Source organism: Aedes albopictus, chromosome 2 (genome assembly GCF_035046485.1).
Source record: "Aedes albopictus strain Foshan chromosome 2, AalbF5, whole genome shotgun sequence".
In the NCBI taxonomy this organism is placed as follows: Eukaryota; Metazoa; Arthropoda; class Insecta; order Diptera; family Culicidae; genus Aedes; species Aedes albopictus.
This window is the reverse complement of record NC_085137.1, coordinates 17,457,440-17,479,006: the sequence shown is the minus strand read 5'-3', so window position 1 is coordinate 17,479,006 and position 21,567 is coordinate 17,457,440. Positions and strand designations below refer to the sequence as shown.

Below are 21,567 nucleotides of genomic sequence, written 5' to 3'. Positions count from 1 at the left end.
GCTCAGATTTTCGAGAGCACCGTTTTTTAGAATGCATCACGCTGATTGTTCAGTGGCTGTCATCAGCGTGATGCATTTTGATCCAGGTCCGTTCAACGGTTCTAAAAAACGGTGCTATAGAAAATTTAAGCTATGTACTCCAAATACCTTGTCCTAAATTCCCTGCAGATATCTCATTGGAGTATCATCCACGGGTGGTCAATCAAGCTCAAGCTGAAGCTCAAGAAGGAATCTCACGAGAAGGTTTAGGAACAAAACGTCGAAAGACAAAATATCGAATGCCAAAACGTCGAGAGGACAAAACATTGAAAACGAGTAATGTATGCAAATAGGGAGTTCTTTATTCTTTTAAATGAAACCTATTTATCCATGATCTTGTACCGACTTTTCGAACCCTCTAAACAAAATAACCTCTTCGAATGAGTGCAATCAGTTTTTCACCTTTTAATTTCGCCATATTTTGCTAATCCTTTGACAGATACGCGTATTTCGACTACCACTTATAATCTTCCTCAGTGGCAGTTGTCCAATGGATAACTGACACTGAAGAATATTACAAGTGGTAGTCGAAATACGCGTATCTGTCAAAGGGTTAGGAAAATATGGCGAAATTAAAAGGTGAAAAAATGATTACACCCAGACGCGCCAACTTGGTCAAATTATTGGGGGGGACAAAACCATGCTTGCCCCCCCCTAAGTTGGCGCTTATGATTACACCTATTCTTCCACTTGTAACTGCCGACTAACTCAAAAGGGAGCCTTCCTGAGACTCCTGACCTCAGGGTCGCCATGCTTCTTGACCAGTTGCTTCATCAATTACGAAGTATGGATATTCTAAACAACTTCGAAGTGTGCTGAAATACTGAATAATTTACAAGACATTCATTTCAAAAGTAAATACTGTTCTATAAATAGAATGCTGAGCGGATATGGGTTAAAATTGATAGTTTTGAAGGAATATTGATTTTCAGGCTCGCAATAAATTAAATGTGAAAATTTATGATTTCACGGATTAGGATTTGAGAGAATCAAAACTAGAAGATCAGTAGGTACCTGTTTCAACTAGTGAAGGCAGTAACCTCCGACCACTCTGTAACTCCACAGTGAGAGCAAAGTCGACGATCGCATCGCAACCGCAAACAATTCGGTACATCTGCACCGAAGCTCTTTCTCCCAGGTTGTTCGTCGACTGGCGCTTTCCAGAGGTTTACACAACGTGCAACGTATGCGTACACATAGCAGCCGAAATCGAGCTCGTGCCTAGCTGTAAAGCAGCCGCCAGCCGTAATTGCCCCCCGCCGCCACGAGTCGGTCGTAATCAGCTGTTTCGGTACATTTGAGTGCCCGCGTGCGTCGTCCGGTCGGGTGCACTGCGCTTTATATCGGATGGGTGGTAACTCACCAACACATACACCGTGGCGCGCGGTCCAAACTTGCCCAAACAAACGAATGGGGTGGTGCTCTCCACTGACTGCCACCGCACCGGTCCCCCTTTGCCGATCGATCATTCCGCGGTTGTAAACTGTAAACATAAACAAAGAAGCGTCTTGCCCTACAACTCAACCACCACCCAGGCTGCTGCTGGGTGGGTGAGTGGGTGAGTCACTGACTGACGAAGTAAGGTGGGTGGTTGTTTGGAGTTAAGACGGAAGGGTTTGCGCGGGAACATCACAGCTGGAACCAGTTTATGCTCTGCGCCAACGTGAATGTTGTGAATTGATGCGGAGTAGCTTGGAGTGTTCCACTTCCAGTGCAGCTCGCCAATGGTCAACCAGTGCACTGGTTGGTAGCGCTTAGAGCCAGCCATCCTCAGGCACAACATCAAGAGGGAAGTGAGAATATTCGACTTTGATTGGCGCGAGTGCGACGCATAGCAATTTGTTGTGGGTTGGGGACTTAATTTGATGTATGTTTGGATGATTTGATTAGGTTTGTTTTCGTTGCGCGGAGGAGTAACGCATGATAAGAGCAATAGGGTTTGAATTGCACATTATAAACTCTGGTATATCTGAGTTGAGTAAACTAGAGGGGATGCGCACACGCTAAAATCGCTCAGGAACCACGTGTGTTCGCTGCACTCTACGGAGAACCTAGCATCCGGAAGGCCGAAAAAGCTGAAAGGATACAATGGGAAGGACCTGTTGTGAGCAGGGATGCCAGATGATATTTTGAAAAGTCTGTATCACTCTTTTTAAAAATCTGTATCCCATACACAGTTTGGGGGAAAAATCTGTATCCCATACAAAAATAAAATTAGGTTTCTAGCTAAAAAATCTGTATTTCATACAGTGATAGACATTCGTTTAGCCGAGGCCAAAAAAAGTGTCAGGAAACTCATACAAAAGATTTTATGATAAAACTTTTTTATCGTAGTGATAGTATATCTAGTACTGTTTTATAAAAATGTGATACATTAAACTTACATATACACTGAAACAAAACCGAGGACAGAAACCCTTCAAATGTAATTTTTTGCCTAGACATTCGTTTAGCCGAGGTAAAAATTGGTTTTAAATAGATTTTTGCAATTTCGTGAGTATATTTCGAGGATATACTCCAAGGCATTTAGTTTATGACGTGTTAGCAAGATAATTGACCTTAAAAGTTTATTTATTTGTGAAATTCAGAAAAATATTATAAAAAATGTCCCGATAAGGAGAAGCGACGATAAACAAATTTATTTAAGAAAAATTATTTCTGTAAACACTCAAACGTAAGCTAGATTAGCAGTTTTGAAAATATGGCACAGAATTATTGTTAGAAATGTTCAAATTATTGCATAAAATGTCATGAAAAAATTAAGCATATTGGTTTTTGGTTGGTTAAACTTTAAAATGGGATTGATAAAAACTAAAATAAATAGTTCTGCATTGAAATAAAGACGTGCCCTAATGCCTGTGGAGTATACCTGTTTGATACTAGCATTACTAAATGAGTTAGAAGACTGTTAAGTGAAAGAACTGCAAATAGTGTCAGAATTTTTGTACCCTGTTTAATCAAAAGCAGATGCTCATACAAAAATGCAAGATATGGTCAAAATAGGCGCCAACTTAGGGGGGGGGGGCAAGCATGGTTTTGCCCCCCCCCCCAATATTTGACGATTTTTCGATTATCCCATACAAAAAATCAGAAAAACCAGGCTTTGCCCCCCCATTAATTTGACCAAGTTGGCGCGTCTGGGTCAAACAATTGGCTTATTTTATTCCATCTGGAGAAATATATTATAAATGAGTCTTAGTTGTGAACCACTTTCATTTTTAACATGATTTATTTGAAAAGAATGGCTAAATTATGAAACAAGTAGTTCATGCTAGAAATTTGAATACTTTCGGTGCCATTTCTCGAAATATGAGCCGTCCAATGTATGTTATTGCAGCCAGAATACAGTCTAGAAGATATTGGGAGCTATTACTAGACGTAATAATATTAAACGCTGTGATTTATGCAAGTGAAACCATCATATTTCATCAAAACAATACTTAAATACGTGATTTTTTCATGGTTTGCGTTATTGTTTTCTATTAAAAATATTGTTTTTCGTAAATTTTCAACCTGCTTCGGTAATGAAACTTTCATTAGGTTCTTTTAAAACACTTCCGATTGAAATAACTACATTAAATCTCAATTTGGAAACATTTACAATATTATGACATATTTATATGAGATGCATGCAAAATTAATATGGCAACACTTCCAAAAACGATCTAATTCATGATTTACAAGTCAATCTATAATGCAGATCATCATACAAAATGATTTTGTTCGATATTTTTCGAAATTTAATGGTTTTTTATTATGGAATTCTAAAAATTGTACAATTCGGCTAAACGAATATCTAGGCAAAAAATGACATTTGAAGAGTTTTTACCCTCGTTTTTGTTTCAGTGTATATGTAAGTGTGATGTATCACATTTTTATAAAACAGTACTAGATATACTATCACTACGATAAAAAAGTTTTATCATAAATCTTTTGTATGAGTTTCCTGACACTTTTATAAAAAATTTTTAGCCTCGGCTAAACGAATGTCTATCACTGTATAAAACGAAATCTGTACGGATGCTCGAAAATCTGTATAATACAGATTAATCTGTAGATATGGCATCCCTGGTTGTGAGATTGCTGGACAACAACCCTGCAAAGCTGGTGTTCGCAAGAGATCCGGATGGTACAAGTAGACCTGGAGGGCAGCGTGCAAGATGGACGGACCAGGTGTAGAACGATCTGGCAAATTTGGGAAGCGGCCGAGGATGGAGGACTACAGCCATGAACCGAGTGTTGTTATTAGTATCAATGGGATAGGACCGACTGTGATGTTAATTTGGGGAACATTTCTTGGTGTTCAGTCTCATATCCTCAGTCAAAACAGATTAATTTCTACTGTCCGACGTTTCGGCAACTGTATTTTGCCTTCATCAATGGGAGAACAGTTTCCGAAACGTCGGACAGTAGAAATTTATCAGTTTTGACTGAGGATATAATACTCAACGCCAAGAAATATTCCCAAGTTATTATAAGTAATATTTATTAAAGACACTTAACCATTCTTGTGGCATTCGTGTGCGAATCGTGTGTTGTGGTGACCAATTGTTGACTCAGTTTTGTTGTTATAACGATGCTCATTTATTTCATTTATTTAGTATTACATCAAATTCAGGATAAAACTGAATCAACAATATTTCTCCATAATACAGTTCGTGGCTGCCGTGGCTCAATCCTCGGTTACGCCCAATGTTTGCCAAGTCGCGCTCCATCTGGCCCGCCCATCGTGTCAAGTCGCGAACAACAACTTTGCAGGGTTGTTGTCCGGCATCCTTGCAACATGCTCTGCCCACCGTATCCCTCCGGCTTTTGCCACCTTTTGAATGCTGGGTTCGCCGTAGAGTACAGCAAGCTCGTGGATCATCCGCCACACACCATATTCCATATTCCTGCACACAGCTGAAGATCGTTCTTAACGCGTCGCTCAAAAACTTCGAGTGCTTGCAGGTCCTCTTCAAGAATGGTCCATGTCTCGTGCCCTTAGAGGGCTACCGGTCTAATTAGCGTTTTGTACATGGTGCAATTGGTGCGTGGGTGAATCTGTTTAGACCGCAGCTTCTTCTGGAGCCCGTAGTAGACATGACTTCCACTAATGATGCGCCTTCGTATTTCATGGCTAGCATTGTTGTCAGCCGTTAGTAAGGATCCGAGGTCGACAAATTCTTCCACCACCTCAAAAGTTTCCCCGTTTATCGTCACATTACTACCTAGACGGACCTGGTCGTCATCGCATGTACTTTGTTTTGGACGCATTCACCAACAGTTCAACCTTTGCTGCTTCACTTTTCAGGCGGGTGTACAGTTTTGCCACCGCTCCAAATGTTCTGGCAATAATGTCCATGTCGTCCACAAAACACACAAATTGACCGGTTTTTGTGAAAATCGTACCCCGGCTGTTGAGCCCGGCTCGTCACATTACACCTACCAGAGCGAATTTGAAGAGTAGGCATGATAGTCCGTCACCTTGTCGCAGTCCTCGGCGAGATTCGAATGAACTGGACAGTTCACCCGAAACTCTTACGCAGTTTTGCACACCGTCAGCTTCACAAGAAAGCCGTTTTTGTCCATGATTTTCCATAGCTCTGAGCAGTCGATACAGCCGTTTTCCGCTTTGAAATCGATGACAGGTAATGCGTTGGGATTTGGTATTTACGGCATTTCTGGAGGATTTGGCGTACGGTGAAGATCTGGTCCGTTGTCGACCGGCCGTCGATGAAGCCGGCTTGATAATTTCCCACGAACTCATTAGTTTTAGGTGACAGATGATGATCTCCCAGTCGGTCGGCTCCAGAGGCACGTTCTCCTCCATTTGGGAAATTTGTGCCATTAAGATGATCTCCTAGCACAAAGTTTTGCTCATACAGCATTGAATTAGGCAAGAAATCATAATACCCACGCTTTTTAAACCATTCCATTGCTGAAACGAAGAACTGACCTTCTCACCATACAAAAATTCAGCTCATTACTTCAATTCCAGTACTTACCGATTGTGTTATATTCATAATTCACATCTCTTCAGAAGTTTCTTCAGAGATTCTTCCAGAAGGATTTAGTGATGCCTCCAGCAGATCCATCAGAGATTTTTGTAGAAAATTCTTTAGGGATTCCTACAGAAGTTTCATCAGGGATTTATGCAGGAGTTTCTTCGAAGAATCCTACACTTCCTTCAAAGATTCCTCATGAATATCAATCAATGCTCTTTCCAAAAGTTCTTCAGGAGTTCCTTTAGAGATGTTCCTTCAGAAATTCATTCAGGAGGATTCAGGGATGCCTCTGCGAGTTTCATCATGGTTTTGTTTTTCAATTCTCTGAGGAGGATTCAGAGATACCTCCTAGAAATCCTTTAGTGATTCATCCAGAAGATCCTTCAGGGATTTCCATAGGAGGTCCTTCAGAAATTAGTCTAGGAATTCCTTCGGGGATTCCATCTGATTTTAGTTCAGGAATTTTTACTTAAGTTCCTTATTCCAAGAAATCCTTCCTAGAATTCAAATCAGTGATTACTATTGGCGTTCCATTGGAGATCACTCAAGAAGATCCTTCAAGGATTACTGCAGGATTTATATTAAGTGTTCCTACAGGAGTTCCTTCTAATATACCTTCTGGAATTTCTTCAAGGATCCCTACCCGAGCAGGAATGAATAACTAACTCATAACTGGAGCATACCAAAATCAAGTATTATACCAAGAGAAGGTATTGGTCGGTTATCCAGATATTGAAAATAACTTATTTGGGTATTTAGTAGTCATTGATCAAATACCTCAACGAGTTATTGGTTTGGTGTTGAGGACTGCTTGAGGTATTCTCAAGGGTATTCTTCAATTATGGAAAAATCGCTATTTGTATGGAAGAATCGATTACACAAGTTTACAAAATAAAATGAAAGTTGTGAACTTCTGTCAACGATCAAAATTTTTGAAGCACAATTTAGTGCTGATTTCGAAACCGACCTTCAAAAATTTTTAAGAAGAACAGTTTTTGAGTTTTAGCTCAATATCGAGTTTTGCAACTTTTCTTCCCGTAACGTGGGTAGATCACCTTAGAACGGTGCGTTACGGTGTAAGATCTACCACATTGCATCAAATTTTAATCTTGCTATTTTTTTGCCTAAAGTGGTAGCATACCAGATTAAAATTTGATGTATTTTTGTAATGGTCATGTTTTAATTTATGTTTTGTTTTTAACTGCTAATAAACCTTTTTGTTTCAGGAGGATTCAGGTAATTTTATTGTATAATAATACCATGTTTTAAAGAATAGTAACTGTAACGAGCGTATCACTTATGCCTTATTCAGTATATATTACTTAATCCTTTATTTTCTTTTCAGTGAAGAATCTTACCACCATTCCTGGCGCACTAATCAATATTTTTTAGCAAGTCATCGTATACATCACCATATTAATACATGCGAACATGTTCAAATATATATATCGTTATCTGGAAGCGTTTGGTACGGGAGGTCCACGCTTCCATCTTCCCCCTCGATTTCAAGGTGTAGAATGTTTTCAAATATTGACTATGTTGAAATCTTTCTATCCCTTGAAATCTTCTCTGCGGTACATGCTGCGCAGTTGGCCTGGCCGTTAGACAAGAAAAATGATAGACTTGAAAAGTCTTCATTTTCCAGGATGCATTCAAGTAATGGCTGCGTTAGTGTGAGATTAGATTAGATTAGATATCGAGTTTTGCAACTTTTCAAAATATGTAATTTACTAAAATCCAAATATATTGCGTTTTGTTCAATCAACTTTCAATCTTTTTCCATAAATTAAAAGCTGAATACAATACCATTCGATCATCTGAATACAGGTATTGCGTCAGATTGATGAAATTCAAGATATTGGCGAATTTTAGGGACGATCTTCTTAAATTTAAGCAAAATTCTCAAAAATTTTTGAAGAAATGTATTTTTATCAATAAGAAAAAACACACTTAAAAATTCTTTCTCGACGTTTATTTGACATATTATATGTAGGCGAGTTACAGTAAAAATTTCAGCTCAATCGGAGCATTGATTACGGAGAATGAGATGTTTGAAGTGAGCGACTTTGCTTAAAAATATAACAAAAATAGATTTCAAATCATCAACCTTGTATGGAAAGTCGAAAAAAATTCCGCTCTACTGTAATTTTTTTCTTACGCGTTTTCAAACTCAGGGCATGATTCTACACCAAAAATGATCATCAGCTTACCGAGTTCAAAAATGCTGTAAACTAGTGTTATTATTTAGGTATTCCCATACCTAATGTCGTTATTCACGCGTTATGTTGAGAATACACACCAGTTTTTGTTTTAGATATTTTACCTCTTATGCAGGGCTACCTAATACCTCATTCAGGTTGTAAGTATTCGATGAGTGTGTTTTTGGAGGCAAAGTCATTCAGATCGGCCGCGTGCGCATCGTCGTCGTTGCCGATTTGACTGTGCTCATCTTCGTACCCGTGTGTAGTTGTAGCGGTTCAGTGTGATTTCAGAGAAGAGACCAGTTAGTGGAAGACGCTGTAGCACATACGCACTGGACACTTCGAAGGATGTTTATTGGTGAGCTCGTTCCATTTTATCATAATTTTTTTTATCTGTATTTAACGAGATTTTTAGCCCTAGGCTAGTTCATCTCGGGACCCACGCTGTACTTCCCTTCCGAAGGAAGAACTCACATTTTGTGAGTTTGTCGGGAGTGGGGTTCGATCCCAGGTCCTCGGCGTGATAGTCTAGTGTTCTAACTATCACACCAGGTCCACTCCATTTTATCATAATAATTAATGCTATAGGATGTATACAATTCTGCTCTGGTTTTTGTGTATTTATCTAACAAATATTGAAAAGTTTGTCACGTCATGTGTCGGCGCTAGTTCCCAATGCACATTGAGTTGATCATAAATATTTTTCTTTCATTTTTTGCATGTGATGATATGATGATGATATTGTTCTACCATCTATTGTAGCAAGGCAGCTGCCTATAGCACTGGAATAATCTGAAAAGCGATTTGATCAAGATTGTACTGTTGTTAGTGGTCAGTCATTCTCCTGTATGAAGGGCCAAAAAGGGTTGTGCGGACCCGCAAGCAGAGACACTTGCGCGAAACCCGCGTCAGGGGAAAAGAATCTCCTTCCAGAAGAAAGTTCTCACGGACAACTGCAAAATCAAGCCCTCGATTGACAGAATACTCCCAATAGATGGGGTCGAAGAGCCCGCCCTCAATCCACGAAATGTTAACAACAAGGAGGAGGCAGTTCCAAGCTCCTGTCCAAATCGTTTCAATCGGGTGCCCTGATGGTCCCTCCCTTTCCCAATATATGATGAGATATGTATATGTAACGTACAGGGGATGGCCAAAATGTTTGGGATAGGCAACTTTTTTTTCTCTCACAAAAAAGTTCAACAAGCTATAACTTTTCATAGAGTGCATCAAAAAATCTCAAATTTTTACTGCTTGTCAACCTATTATGTGTGCATCATTGGTACAAATTTGGGCTCGATTGATTAGTATTTCGCAAAGTTAGAACCGTTCGGGTAAAACACTATTTTTCAGACAACTCATTTTTGAGGTGTCATATCTCGGAAACCAGTGAACCGAATTGAATTAAATTTTGAACGTACACTAACAATATGTAAATGCTTTACAAACTTTTAAAACATAGGTACTTTTTAAACTTTGAAAAAAGTTATCATGGATTGACACTGTTTGGATTTTTCTCGAAAAAATGTATTTTTTTTACATCAATATCAATAAATTTTAGTTTTGATATCCAAAGATTTTCCACTTCTGTTCTCAAGTTATCTCTAGTAAGATATAATAGAGTCTATTTGGATTAAAGGAAGAACACATTTAGTAATTTTTGTGTGGTATTGTAAATTTGACTTATTTTCCTCTATATGGGCAAAAATTTCAATCCGGTATAACTTAATTCGCCGTGAGAAAATAATACATTTTATATCGTCGTATTAAGTATCAATATATTGTTGATAAACGTTAAAAAAATCGTTTAATTGGGTTCACTGGTTTCCGAGATCTGACAGTTCAAAAATTAGTTGTCGAAATAATAGTGTCTTACTCGAATGGTTCTAACTTCGCGAAAAATAAATCAATCGAGCCCAAATTTGTACCAATGATGCACATATAAAAGGTTGACAAACAGTTAAAATTTTCAGATTTTTTGATGCACTCTATGAAAAGTTACAGCATGTTGAATTTTTTTGTGGGATAAAAAAAGTTGCCTATCCCAAACATTTTGGCAATCCCCTGTATGTCAGTGTGTGTTGTGTATGTTTTGTTATACATTTGTTTGAAAAACAATCATAATCATGATTAATAAGCATTTATAAACAAAACATTTACCTGATTACTTCTGAAATAAAATGTGGATTAGTAACAAAACATTAAAAAAAACATATCAAATCTCGATCCTGGAATGTCTGCTCACCACTGATCGGCCACTTTAGGCATGAAAACATTAACAAGATCGAAATTTGATGTGGTGGTAGATCTTACGCCGCAACGCACCATTCTAAGGTGATCTACCCACGTTACGGGGCACTGTATTCTTCCATCTGTTTTAACTCAAAAATAGAAACTTACAAGTTTTTCATAACAATGGTACACAAGTAGACTTGGAATTTGATTCTAAATACTCGAAGGAACTATGTTTACCCTCTCCGTTAAGATGCGTTTTGCCCTTTACTTACGTGTAGGTGACATTGAGCGTATTGAACACCGTCGACAGGTCCGTATCGATCTCAACCTGAGACGAGGAGTAACGGCCGGTCAGTTGCAGCGGTTGCCGTTTTTGTGCATATTTGATCAGTTCCATCCCAGTCGAGCCACTCCTCAACGGCACAACTGCATTAGAACTGCTGCCTATCAAGTTGGCAGCACTATGCATCGACAGCTCCGGATTCCGCTTCGAGATGATGTTCGAAATGACGGTATCAACGATGGCCGGCTTGACATCTTCGACCACCACTTGCATGCCCAAATCGTCGTCATCTTCGTCCTCCTGGCCTTCGGTTTCGAAATGGGAAACCATAAACTGTCCGGAGTGGATTCATTTTTTGCATGTACATAAAAATTTGAATGGTTCGTCATCTTCGGTGTCGACATTTGTAATATTTTAGTCAAAATGCATAAATGTTTTGATTCAAATAAAGATTGCATGAATCACATCACTTACCAAAGTGAATCCAAATCATGTGACTCTCCCTCTCCCCACTAACAAAAACTCCTTCCCGTGACAGTCGTGGAGAAGATGAGGTGATCTCGGTCTCTAGTAGCAACGTACGTCACACTAACATTCCTTCCCTTCCTTGATGACCGTAAGGACGTGGCCGGCGCCGTTATTGACTAATAAAGTTTGGAATTCTCGAACTGCGCACTTCCAAGCTCCGTTTGTTAATTCTTTGTGCAATTTCGATTGTTCTGGTCAATCACGGAGTAGCAACTACGAATTGTACGGTCATCTATGCTCATGCTCATGCTCATTCAGGTTGTAAGTATTCGGTTTTCTATGCATGTATTAGGTATTCTTCAGCTCTTTTCTCCTGCTCGGGTACTTCGCAATGCCTCATGGAATATTTTCAGAGAATCTTTCAGGACTTCTTTTAGGTATTTCTCTAGAAATTCCTTCAGATATTCATACAGAAGGATTTTCTTCTGGAATTCTTCCAGAAGGATTAATCCAGGAGTTCCCTCGAGGATTCTTGCAGTATAGAAGTTCATTTTGAGATTGCTCCAAAAGTTCCTTCAGTGATCTCTCCAAGAATTCTTTAAGGGATCTCCCTAGTAGTTTCAGAAGGATTCAGGGATGCCTCCAGATGTTTCATCAGGGATATCTTTAGAAGTTCCCTCAGCTATCCCAACAGAAGATCGCTCAGGTATTCCAGAAGTCCAAAATTGCGATATCTCTACTGGTTTCTGAGATATTTGAAAAAAAAATGTCGTTTTTCAGTATTTTTTGGGTTTGGTACCAAAATATGACATTTTTCTCAAATATCTCGGAAACCAGTGGAGATATCGCAATTTTGAGCACCAAATTTGGCCCAATTGGGTTCTAGAATCACCGATTTAGTCTAGAAAAAATAAGTTTGAAAATTAAATTTGAAATGATTTTTGAAAGTTTGTTCTAGCAAAAAAATCACTTGAACCCCTTGCGCCACCCCTAAATATCAACCGAAATCGCTCATTTTTGTACAGCTGACTTATTTCGAGTAGTAGATCACTTTCCACTTGAGAAATCATATATCGGAGAGATTTTTTGAAATTAGCCCCACCCTATTACCCTAGTCACACTTATTATAAAAGTTTTCTGAAGTTTTAATGGGTCAGCACAATTTTCTGCATCTCCCCGCCCCTCTCAAATGTGACGTAATTTAAGGACATTCCCTTAGTATGCTGTATTCAGTAAGATCCTTATAGTGTTTTAGGTTGATAAGATCGGGGCACTAAATTAAAAGGTTATGGGTTCGTGAAACAAAACATAAACAGTAAGGGGCCATCCATTAAGTACGTCACGGAAAAATCCGTATAAAAATTCCAATTTTGGCGTAACGTACTAAATGAATGTTTCTTAAAGAAGGCATGGTTGAGAAAAAGGGTGTGATTTGTATAAATTGGAGAAAAAAACTTTTGAAGTGAATGGGGCTGTTGTATGATGAATTCAGCCGTAATTTTCAGAGTGTTCTCATCTATAAATAGCCTCTTCCGTGTGTCCATGATACACACGATACTGTGAGCAGTGATGCCAACCCAAAAAACATTTTGATCAAACTCCTGAAGGAATATAGGTAGAATAGGCATGTCTAATTTTAAAAAATGTTCTGTGATTGTCAAGTCCACCCCCATATTTTGATTGGCATCCAAAAAGAAATAACTGCTTTTGCTGATTATTTGCTTCTTTGGCATCAATGATGTAGGAGTTGAGCGAAAATTATTAAAATTCGTGGAAGCCTAGTGTGTCCTAAAATCTTGCTTTTCGGGGCCAATCATGCTTTAGACCTCTTAATTTCAATGGATTTGGCTGAAGTTTTGACCAGTTACTTTTTTTGGATGCCAATCTAAATATGGGGGTGGACTTGAGAATCAGAGAACATTTTTGAAAAAGTGGACAAGCCTAATTTCCTGGAGAAATCTCTAAAAGAGTTCTGAGGAACATCCGGGAGAATTTCCATGTAAAAAAATTTGTAGAAAATAGTGAAGAAAAATATTTGGAGGAATTCCTGAAAGAATCAAAGGAGAAAATTCTTCATGAATACCTAAAGAAATCCTCAAGGATTTTTGGTGGAATATCAACAGAATATTCCAGAGGAAACTTTAAGAAATATCAGACGAAATCCCCATAAGAATCCCATACGTAATTCCCAAAAAAAAACCTGTAGATCCACCTGTGGGTATTTAAAGTACAACTACAAAAATCCGTGGAAGAATTCCGGTGTAAAATCCTGATGGAATCCCAACAAGAATTGCCCGGATAATTTTTCGTAAAATCTCCTCGGAAAATATCTGGCGGAATTCCCTCAGAGATTGCTTGAGGAATCTCAGCAGAAATTCCCAAAGGAGTCTCAAGAGGAATTCTTGGAGGAATACCAAGCAAAAGGAAATAAATCTCTGAAATAATTCCCTTTGAAGGAAAATTTGGAGAAATTCCAGGAACACTATCTGAAGAAATGCCAGCAATCATTCTTGGAAAATTTCCGGGATGATTCACGGCATGTTTTGAAAACAGATGCAACATATAGCGTTTTCTAGCTGAGAAGAGATTTAAAATTGTTTGACTCTTTTCTTTCATATATTACGCGAGATTTTTTTGTTACGTAATTTGTATATGACGCCAAAAATTATCAACTGTACTAAATTTGAGATACACTGTAAATTACTGGAAATGTGAAATGTTAATGCTGAGTGTAAATAATTTAATTTTCTCGTAAAAAGAGGCTAACATAATCGGGTCAAAAAGCCGACAAAATCGGAGGAAAACGGAATCGGGGGCATTTAAAATTGTGTCAGCACTATGTTATAATACTTAATTATGTCAAATTTTATCATTGAAATAAAAAAAAAATATCGCAATAAAAATACTCCGGATAATCGAGTCTAAAATTCCGGATAATCGAATTCCGGATAATCGAGTCTCCGGATAATCGAGTCTCCGGATAATCGAGTCCGACCTGTATCGAGTTTTTCACGGTATAACTTTTGATGAAACTTTTTTCGTACAAGGTGAAAAATAAAAAAAAATCATCGTTTGAAGCCTAAATGGCAAATCATTGTATTTCCAGCTGAGTTGTTTCTGCAAGGTCATTATTTACACCCATTTATTTGATATCTGAATCCCAGAGTAAACAACCGTAACCCATGTGATATCTTCCATTCGTTATCAGATGGATTCGCCCTAAAAACCTGTTCAGGTATTTACCCGCGCTATCGTGACATCTAAACAGCTCACCTTCAATTTACCTAATCACTACGGTCGGATATTATACCTCTTTTATGCATAATTGTTTCATTATCTACGATTGCTCTAACAACACCTCCAATTTTCCACATCATTTCAGCGAAAGCGAATTCACCGGTGAGATTCTAATCAACAAGCAGCACCGTGATTTGAAGCGCTTCCGGCGCCAATCGGCCTACATCATGCAGGCCCACGACCTGCAGCCGCATCTCACCGTCCTGGAGGCCATGCACTTCTCGGCCAATCTCAAAATCGGCACCGAGCTCAGTCCGGCCAGTAAGAAGATTCGGGTAAGACGGGGGTCCCTCTCCGTTGTTGAGAATTTGATTGCCTAATTCTTTCGAATTTCAGATGCACGAAATCCTCTGTGCCATAGGTCTGCAAGAGCACAAGAAAACTCGCACGGCCAAACTGTCCGGCGGACAGAAGAAGCGTCTAGCCATCGCACTGGAGATCGTCAACAACCCGCCGGTGATGTTTTTCGACGAACCGACCAGTGGACTGGATAACTCCACGTCGAAGAAGTGCGTCGAGCTGTTGAAGCAGCTGGCCCGTGAGGGTCGAACTATCATCTGCACGATCCACCAACCGTCAGCACTGCTGTTAAACATGTTCGACCATCTGTTCACGGTTGCCGAAGGCCAGTGCATTTTCACCGGGACGAGCAACAACATTGTGCCATTTTTGAAGGAGTTGGATATCATCTGTCCGGAGTACTACAGTCCGTCCGATTTCTGTGAGTTTTTCTGTTGTTATCATTTTCACTTCCTATAATCAACCCCAATCGTTCAATTTCAGTACTGGAAATCGCGACTCACGACTACGGGCGCCAAAATGACCAGCTTGTTGCCAAAACGGAGAACGGCAAAAGCACAGCGTACCGAAGGCATGAACTCTTCACCCCTTTTCTGTTGCCGATCCTTGAATCCCCAGTGTCCATCGATGTTCCATCGCTGCCCTCGAAAGAGGCATCCAACTCCCCCCTAGCCAAACCAAAGAAACTGGCCAAGAAGTTGTCACTCAATCCGGAGAAGTGGTGCGGTCGAGACGAGATCTACACCACTAGTTTCTGTCGACAGTTTTCGCTGCTGTTGCTGCGGACGTTTTTGATTCTGAGTCGAGATCGATCGCTGATGACGATGCGGTTCATCATTCACTGTACGATCGCTCCGCTGATCGGGGTGCTGTACTTCGGTATCGGCAATCAGGCGCAGCACATTTTCAACAGCTTCAACTATGTGTTCTTTTCGATCATGTTTTTGATGTTCACCGCGTTCAGTTCGATGACGATGGCATGTGAGTTCCAGTAGGATCAACATTCGTTTCCAAATACTTACAGGATTTCATTTTTAGTCCCGCTGGAGCTTCCGATCATCACCCGGGAGCACTTCAACCGGTGGTATTCGCTGCGGGCGTACTATATTGCCATGACGGTGGCGGACATCCCGATTCAGGTGCTTTGTACGGTGACCTACATCGCCATCACATACTACATGACCGGTCAACCTCCGGAGGCCTACCGGATGGGACTTTTCACGCTGATCTGTCTGATGGTGGCATGGGTGGCCCAAGGACTGGGGCTACTGGTGGCGTCGCTGTTCGATGTTAAGGTAGGTGTAGAATAAAAGTTCAAGGTCTCCTGACGGGGCAATGCAGAAAATGAATCGTCGAAGGCGATTTGACGCTGGTGTATTTAAATCGCCTCGTTTAGCGCCCTCCTTGGCTAGAGAGTCCGCTTTTTCGTTACTCTGAATGTGAAAGAACCCAAGCAATGGTGATAGTGTATGAGCGTTTGGACAAGACACTCATGGCTTGTCGTATTCCATTCATCGGTTTTAATGACCGTACAACGTCCAGAGAGCAGATCGTCAGTAAAAATGACGTAGTGCTCAAGTGAAAGAGTGCTGATGTACTCTAAGCAGGCCTGGTAGCGAGTCACTTTTTAGTGATTTGGTCACTATTTTCGAGTTGGTCACTAAAAAGTCACTATTTGCATGAAAAAGTCACTAAAGTCACTATTTTCGTTAATCTGACTCCATTGAAAAACATTTATTGTCAAAATTGATGGACAAATCTTCCTCAGAAACCCTAAGGGGCCATTAGACTGTTTGTCATAATGACAAATATTTGCCATTGTAGTCTGACATTCATCCGAGGTTGCCATGATTTACGTTGTGTTGGTCATTTGTTGGGCTTGTTTGGCCAAATATTTGTCAAGTAAGTAATTAGTATTTGCTAAGACTTCGTGTTAGCTGGCTATGTGCTTGGGTATGTATTATCGTACTCCGATTCGCTAAACTCAATCCAAACATCTAATTCTTAACAGTTTGAAATAACGCGTAGGTATGGGGTGATATAATTAAACTGAAATTTTAAATGAAAATACTTAAGGAATATTGCAATGTTATTATAGAAAAAGCACAAACAAACAGACGTCGCACTCTACCCACTCCCCATCGTTTCTTTTTTAACGGACTATTCAAATATTCTGTAGTTCGCAAATCTCTCCCTCATGGCGCTGGTATCATTTTTGCTCCTGTTTGACGTTTTCTCACTACCGCCATCTACTCAGTGAATTTGCGAAACACAGCATAATTAGCATTGGGTGATTATGCTCTTGTGACGATGATTTTAATCGCACTTTGTTCCAAGCAATACGTCTGTTTGTCTGTGAGAGAAGTATAGACGCGAGAAAATTAGATTTTGGAAATCTTGTACAAACAAAGAATTAGGAAAAAGTATATTTCTTAGAGACAGAAATACTAAACAGATTGCAATGTAACAATTTTGTAAGATTACATATGTATGTAGGAATATTGTTTGAAAGTTTCATTTGATTTGGTCAAACCTTCAGAAAGTTGTGGTCGTATATTTGTCTCGGGAATCTAAAATTTTTGAACAGGTACTCTTCGATATAACGTACAAATTACTTACAAGGAGAACTTGTACGTTATATCGAAGCAGAGAAAAAATAATATTTTATATGCTAGTGTTTATTAATTCGATGTGAAATTAACCCCAAATAATGATTTTCGTGAAGTTCATGAGTTTTCACATAAAAAAAATTATTTCTTTTTTTGTGCTTCGATATAACGTATACCAATTGTTTCCAATTTGCGCAAATTTTGGGTAGGAAGACTAATGCTGCAACAAAACATTGATTAGAGTGATTTCATAGTTAATCTGGGGTTTATTATTTGAAAAAATTGAAAATTTTCAATGCTGTACGTTATATCGAAGCAAAGTTTACGTTATATCAAATTCGCTATATCGAGGGTACGTTATATCGAAGATTACCTGTATTTGTTCTTCGAAGAAAATTAAATTTTCGTGCTGGTGGGCAATGGAAGAAAATTTATTGTAAGAGCGTGTGCGTTAGAAGTAATTTAAAATTATCAACGGATTCATATTTTTTTCTCATTGAAAAAGAATGTGCTGCAACTAAAGAAGAACTTTCGTTGTGAAAAATGTTGTGGAAAAATGTAAGCAAAGCAAGAAACATTATTGAAGTTAAAGGGTTCCCAATGTCTGCAAACCTGCTAATACAGTATGCGGCAGGAAAAAATGCGAAAGTGTTTTTCAACTTCAAACCTTATTTTCGTCCATTTGACATTAACCAATCTATGTTTCAACGTTCCATGATCTATAATAGGCTAGTTTTCTGAAAAGTTAATTAAAAAATTTCCCATTTTGGTCACTAACCTTTACAGGGCGGCGCCTGAAGATGAAGACAAACAGAATTTTAAAACCGCAGAAAATCGCACAGGTGGCTAAATTTCGCATCTGATAAAACAAAATTTTTGATTTTCTCTACAATATCATCAAATATATGTACTTATTTCATCTGCTATGTGAAACTACATGGCTCTGGATCAGTGTGGTCTGGTTGTTCATCGAATTTGAGCTAATTTTGTTACTGTTATAGTCATTTTGTTTAATGACCATTGGGCGCGCAGTTTATTGATATCCGTTTATTAGGCCTACATTATCACATGTTAAACATCAAATGTGTTCATTTTTATTTTTCAGTGCTAGAATATAGACATTGACTGATACACTGTCATGAAAAAATAGTCATATATATCCCATATTTAGCGTGTAATAGTGCCTTGAACTTTTCGCATTTTTTCCTGCCGCACCCTGTATATTAAAAAAATCTTGCATGATTATATTGATAAGGTGGTATTTTTATTGTCACCAACAGTTATCAAAACTTTTGAAAATAGGAAAATATAATTGATGCTTCCTAAATTGAATACTTTACAAAACAAAAAAGGATTAAACATTAAAGTATTCATGGGCACACACTGTGGACGTTGAAATGTATGCATTGGTTTTCTTGGGAAATCGTTAATTGATCGAAAGTTTAACACTTAAACTCGATATTCCGTTGTTTTTAGGTCACTATTCAGTCACTATTTGGTCACTTGTTTACTAATTTTGGTCACTAAAGTCACTATTATTTTGCCACCTGATCGCTACCAGCTCTGGACTCTAAGGCTAACGCATTATATAGCCGCTAGCTCAGAATCTTATAAGGAACCCCGGGGCAAGTGAGAATCGGGGGCAAGTGAGACCTATAGCTAGTATTATTTTTAATATTTATTTTTAAGACTAACATTCTTCATGGAAAACATAGGTATTACACCTACGGATACTTTGAATACAAAAAAAGTTATTGTTTCAACCATAAAGAGACCATATACGTTATTGTTGTTCATATGTAATTTTCAATTCACTAGGTGAGATTGACGTGCTCTACTACATTCGTCGTTTAAAAATAGATTTGTCATTCTACAAATGATGATTAACCTGGGCTTGTTAGGGGAATATCTGTAAATAAAAAGAAAATCGGGTTAAGTACGGTTCCTTTGAATTCCACTAAGAATTTGCATCCGTATCTGTCAAAGGATGCAAATTCTTAGTGGAATTCAAAGGAACCGTACTTAACCCGATTTTCTTTTTATTCTACAAATACTTTTTCGGTTTCAGGATAGTATTTGGAGTTCTTGCAAATGATTTCAAGCGAAAAAGCTGTATTTTATTTTTATTTATTACCTTTAGTTTACTGCTCTCACTTGCCCCAGTGCAATTCGCTATCTGGGGTAAGTGGGACCTATGAGAATAAACAAACACAATTTTATGCGTTCATCTCGCCTTGTCTTGCAAAAGATGAAATTAACACGAAAGGCAATAAAAATTGTCGCGTTATGTAATCTACGATTGTGCGATATTTGCCAGAAAACCGTTCGCCAGAAAACCATTCGCCAGAATGACAAACGCCAGAAAACCATTTGCCCGAAAGTACCATTTGCCAGAATGTACCAATCCCCAGAATTTAATATTAAATATCAAACTCTGGGGATTGGTACATTCTGGCAAATGGTACTTTCGGGCAAATAGAAATTTTCTTCATTTTCTATGAATTAATTGAAACTAAATATGTAATTGTGAGAATTTGGTGGATTTATTTCAGTCCATTAACATAAAAAATGTCGTCAGTTTGAATCTTTTACAATAATTCAATATGTTCACTGCTAGGATAATCTCTTGGTTTGTTTTGATAAAGGACAACAATTGGAAATGCTTTACTATTACTTTAGAGCTTTTAGTAGAACTTGTTACTTCAGACTCTAGTTTAATTTAAAAACATTTCACTAATACTATACTTTTGCAAAAGAAAATAAAAAATGAATAACTCTTTTAAAGAAAAACTAGAAAGGACGAGCAAATTCCTTTTAATTCTACTACTGTGCTTATCTTCGGACAGATAGGCCTATTTCGTCTGTGACTTACAGACTTCTTCAGTGTCAAGTGCTCGACTGAAGAAAACCTCGCATTCGTTGTGGTATTTATACTAGGAGTGTATGTGTAGGTACGTGTGTGGGTAAAAGTGTAGGTATAAAAATGTAGGTACAAAATTGTAGGTACATATTTGTAAAAAAGGGGGTGTATCTGCCTGTTAGAAAACAGGGTGTCAATAAGATACCTAAAGCTAGGAAAAATTCCTACCGATTTGGTAGGTAGTCAATTGGTGTTTGTTGTGTTATTTTTTCCTGCCGATTTGGTAGGTAGTCAATTTGTGTTTTGTGTATTGTGTAATGTTTTGTGTGTGTTAGGTAAAAATTTAAACAGCCACGTGTACCCATTGCCCTGATCCTTGTTAAGTAGTTTTTTATTGTTTTGTTTGTAAATTTCTAAACTTTCTGCAACATCAAGTTTCCATGGGTTTGTAATGTGTCGTAAGAGTTTAATATTTGAAGTATTCATAAAATGTCCTTCATTGAAAATATGTTCAGCAACTTTAGATTTAAAATGATGAATGAGTCCCTTGTCTGTGTCTTTGTGTGCTTTTGATACTTCCGTTATGTGTTCTTTGAATCGTGTGTTGAGTGTGCGTTTTGTTTGTCCTATGTATATTTTGTCACAGTGATTACATGTTACTTTGTAAACACCAGATTTTGTTAAGTTGTCCAACGGGTCTTTCGTAGATCCTAAGAGAGTTTGAAGTTGGTTAGCTTTGCTTGTGAAAACTAATTCAAAACCAAACTTTCTGAGAATTGGTCGGAGTTTTTTGGTGTCATTGTTGTAGTTCACAGTTATCCGTTTAAGTGTAGGTTCTGTCCGTGTCAGTGTAGTCAAAGAACGTCTGTATTGTTGTTGTGTCTTTTTGTTGATGATCTGTTGTATTGTTTGTTTTGTGTAACCGTTCAACTGTGCTGTTTCGAAAATGTAATTAAGTTCTTTCGTTTTTCCTGTTTCACTAAGTGGAAGTGTCTGCATTCGGTGTATCATGTGATTGAAGGATGCAATTTTGTGTTGATGTGAGTGATTTGATGAATTTGGAATAGTGCGTTGAGTGTGTGTCAACAGATCATCAACAAAAAGACACAACAACAATACAGACGTTCTTTGACTACACTGACACGGACAGAACCTACACTTAAACGGATAACTGTGAACTACAACAATGACACCAAAAAACTCCGACCAATTCTCAGAAAGTTTGGTTTTGAATTAGTTTTCACAAGCAAAGCTAACCAACTTCAAACTCTCTTAGGATCTACGAAAGACC

At 38.4% G+C, this 21,567-nt stretch overlaps 2 protein-coding genes across 2 annotated transcripts in view; one reads left to right on the top strand and one right to left on the bottom strand.

Moving 5' to 3' along the window:
• Nucleotides 1-21,567, bottom strand: part of LOC134287428 (uncharacterized) — a 140,263-nt gene that overhangs the window by 75,888 nt on the left and 42,808 nt on the right. The window lies entirely within an intron of this gene.
• The window catches only part of LOC109429978 (ATP-binding cassette subfamily G member 4), a 110,349-nt gene that overhangs the window by 71,724 nt on the left and 17,058 nt on the right, over nucleotides 1-21,567 (top strand). Inside the window, exons 3-6 of the mRNA XM_019705986.3 lie at nucleotides 14,593-14,782; nucleotides 14,844-15,228; nucleotides 15,291-15,788; nucleotides 15,846-16,102. Of these exons, the coding sequence (XP_019561531.2) occupies nucleotides 14,593-14,782; nucleotides 14,844-15,228; nucleotides 15,291-15,788; nucleotides 15,846-16,102 (1,330 nt within the window). The remainder of the gene's footprint in view (nucleotides 1-14,592; nucleotides 14,783-14,843; nucleotides 15,229-15,290; nucleotides 15,789-15,845; nucleotides 16,103-21,567) is intronic.